The sequence below is a fragment of the Propithecus coquereli genome, unplaced genomic scaffold, assembly GCF_000956105.1.
Source record: "Propithecus coquereli isolate 6110/MARCELLA unplaced genomic scaffold, Pcoq_1.0 Scaffold147, whole genome shotgun sequence".
NCBI classification, from domain to species: domain Eukaryota; kingdom Metazoa; phylum Chordata; class Mammalia; order Primates; family Indriidae; genus Propithecus; species Propithecus coquereli.
In genome coordinates, this window is record NW_012139080.1 from 4,106,724 (window position 1) to 4,109,002 (window position 2,279).

Here is a 2,279-nt window from a genome sequence, read left to right on the forward strand (position 1 = left end):
CAGAGTGAGACTGTGTCTCAGAAAAAAAAAAAAAAATTGTAGCCAGGTGCAGTGGCTCATACTTGTACGTCTTAGCACTGTGGGAAGAGGAGGGAGAAGGATAGCTTAAGGCCAGGAATTTGAGACCAGCCTAAGCAAGAGACTCATCTCTACAAAAAATAGAAAAATGAGTGCCTACTGGTAGACTGAGGCAGGAGGATCACTTGAGGCTACAAGTTAGAGGTTGCAGTGAGCTGTGATGATGTCACTGCACTCTTGTCTGAGCCCGGGTAATAGAGAGAGACCCTGTCTCAAAAAATAAATAGATAAAAAACCAATTGGAGCTTTAAACTAGAGTTGTTGTAATTTTGTCTTTAATATTTAAAAGTCAGAAAATTATTTTAAGTAATTCCTGGTAGATTTCACCTTAAAAAGCTAACATTCAAATAACATCACAAAGGAAGCACTTTGTTGTAAGTGAACTGCCCACCAAAAACTGAACTTTTGTTTCTTAAACCTTTAAACTATTTACAATGATCTTTCAAATGTTAGCAGAAAATTCAGAGTTCAAATAGTCCACATTAATGGTTTGCTGAGTTTTCCTAAACAAAGATTAGGGTTTCTCTCTTTAGCTTAATCATATGTATAGAGTACTCTCTTTAACCACAGAAAATTAAATAATAAGAAATATTATGAACTGGAAGAACTTTCCACATACTTGTCTCATTATATCTGGATTATTCAGCATATGACTAATTTCTGGATTTCTCTGTATCAACTGCTGCATTTGTGGATTGGCCATAATTAATTGTCTCATGAGGTCAGGATTTGAGAGCATGCTCTGAACAAAGGGATTTTCCATGATCTGGACCATCATTTCTGGGTTGGACAAAAGTTGTCGCTGCATCTGGCTCTGCAGTTCAGAGAAGTTGGTAGTATTCAAACCCAGGCTACTCAGACCTGCAAGTCCTCCAAGGCCACCTATGAGGATAAAGGGGGAGAAAAATGCATAAATAAAAGTCAGAAATTTTATCATTTACAAGATTATGCTAAAGTAGGAAGACACAAAAGTATTAACTGACCCAATAGTCCATTACAAGAAACCATTTTAAAATAAAAATAAAATACCCATTACTAATACATGTTTAACTCCTATAACTGAAATCAGCCAAAAATTTACACTTTGATATTTAAGTAATAAAATCAATGAAATGTATTTTTATGTGTATAACATAATATAAAAATATATTTGGTTTTTCTCCTTGACTCCTGACAGAGTTCCTAAAACCCTTGGAATTTCCTGAGTGACAGGAAAGAAATGTCTTCTGTTATTAATAACAGGCCCCTTTGGATCTTTATGTTAATGAAGTGACTCTAGCCAGAAAGACAAAGTAATTAAAGTGTTGGAACTTTCAGCCCCAGCCACCAACCACCAGGAAGGTGAGAGGAGGGAGCTGGAGACAGAGCTCTGTACAAATTCACGAATAATACAATTCAGAGCTTCCAGGATGGAAAACACATTTGGGTGTTACGAGGGTGATACACTGAGAGGACCTAGAAACTTTGTGCTCAACCTCCATTCTCCACATATTATGACTCAATTCTCTTTGAAGCATTTGCTTCTGAGTTGTATCCTTTATGATAAATAGGTAAACACAAATAAAGTGTTTTCTTGAGTTCTGTGAGCTATTCTGGCAAACTAATGAACCTGGACGGAGTCATGGGAACATCCCCGATGGTGGCCCAGAACTCGCAACTGGTATCTGAAGTAGAGGCAGTCTTGTAGGACTGAGTCCTTTAGTTTGCTGGATTGCAGGCTAACTCCAGGTAGGTAGTGTCAGAACTGAACTGAACGTTGGACACCCAACTGGTGTTGGAGAATTGGTTAGTGTCAGACAAAACACCCCAGAATATGCCAGCTAAAGGAAGAAATAAAACATACACACCAGACTATATTTCTAATAATCTCTTTCCACAAGACTAGTTTAAGTTTATCAAGTATTAAATACAATTCACCTATAAACTCTGGGTAGAAAAGAGCTACTGCCAATCAAGGAGAGAAAACCAGAGAATACTATGGAAATAGATGTCTCTTTGGAGAAATACAATCATGGAGAAATCTGGTCGGGCGCGGTGGCTCACGCCTGTAATTCTAGCACTCTGGGAGGCCGAGGCGGGCCGATTGTTTGAGCTCAGGAGTTCAAAACCAGCGTGAGCAAGAGCGAGACCCCGTCTCTACTAAAAATAGAAAGAAATTGATCGGACAACTAAAAATATATAGAAAAAATTAGCCGGGCATG

At 38.2% G+C, this 2,279-nt stretch overlaps 1 protein-coding gene across 1 annotated transcript in view; it reads right to left on the reverse strand.

Annotated features, from left to right (window-relative positions):
• UBQLN1 (ubiquilin 1) overlaps positions 1 to 2,279 on the reverse strand; it is a 44,375-nt gene that overhangs the window by 18,517 nt on the left and 23,579 nt on the right. Inside the window, exons 4-5 of the mRNA XM_012640011.1 lie at positions 698 to 960; positions 497 to 503 (exon numbers count right to left, since the gene is read on the reverse strand). Of these exons, the coding sequence (XP_012495465.1) occupies positions 497 to 503; positions 698 to 960 (270 nt within the window). The remainder of the gene's footprint in view (positions 1 to 496; positions 504 to 697; positions 961 to 2,279) is intronic.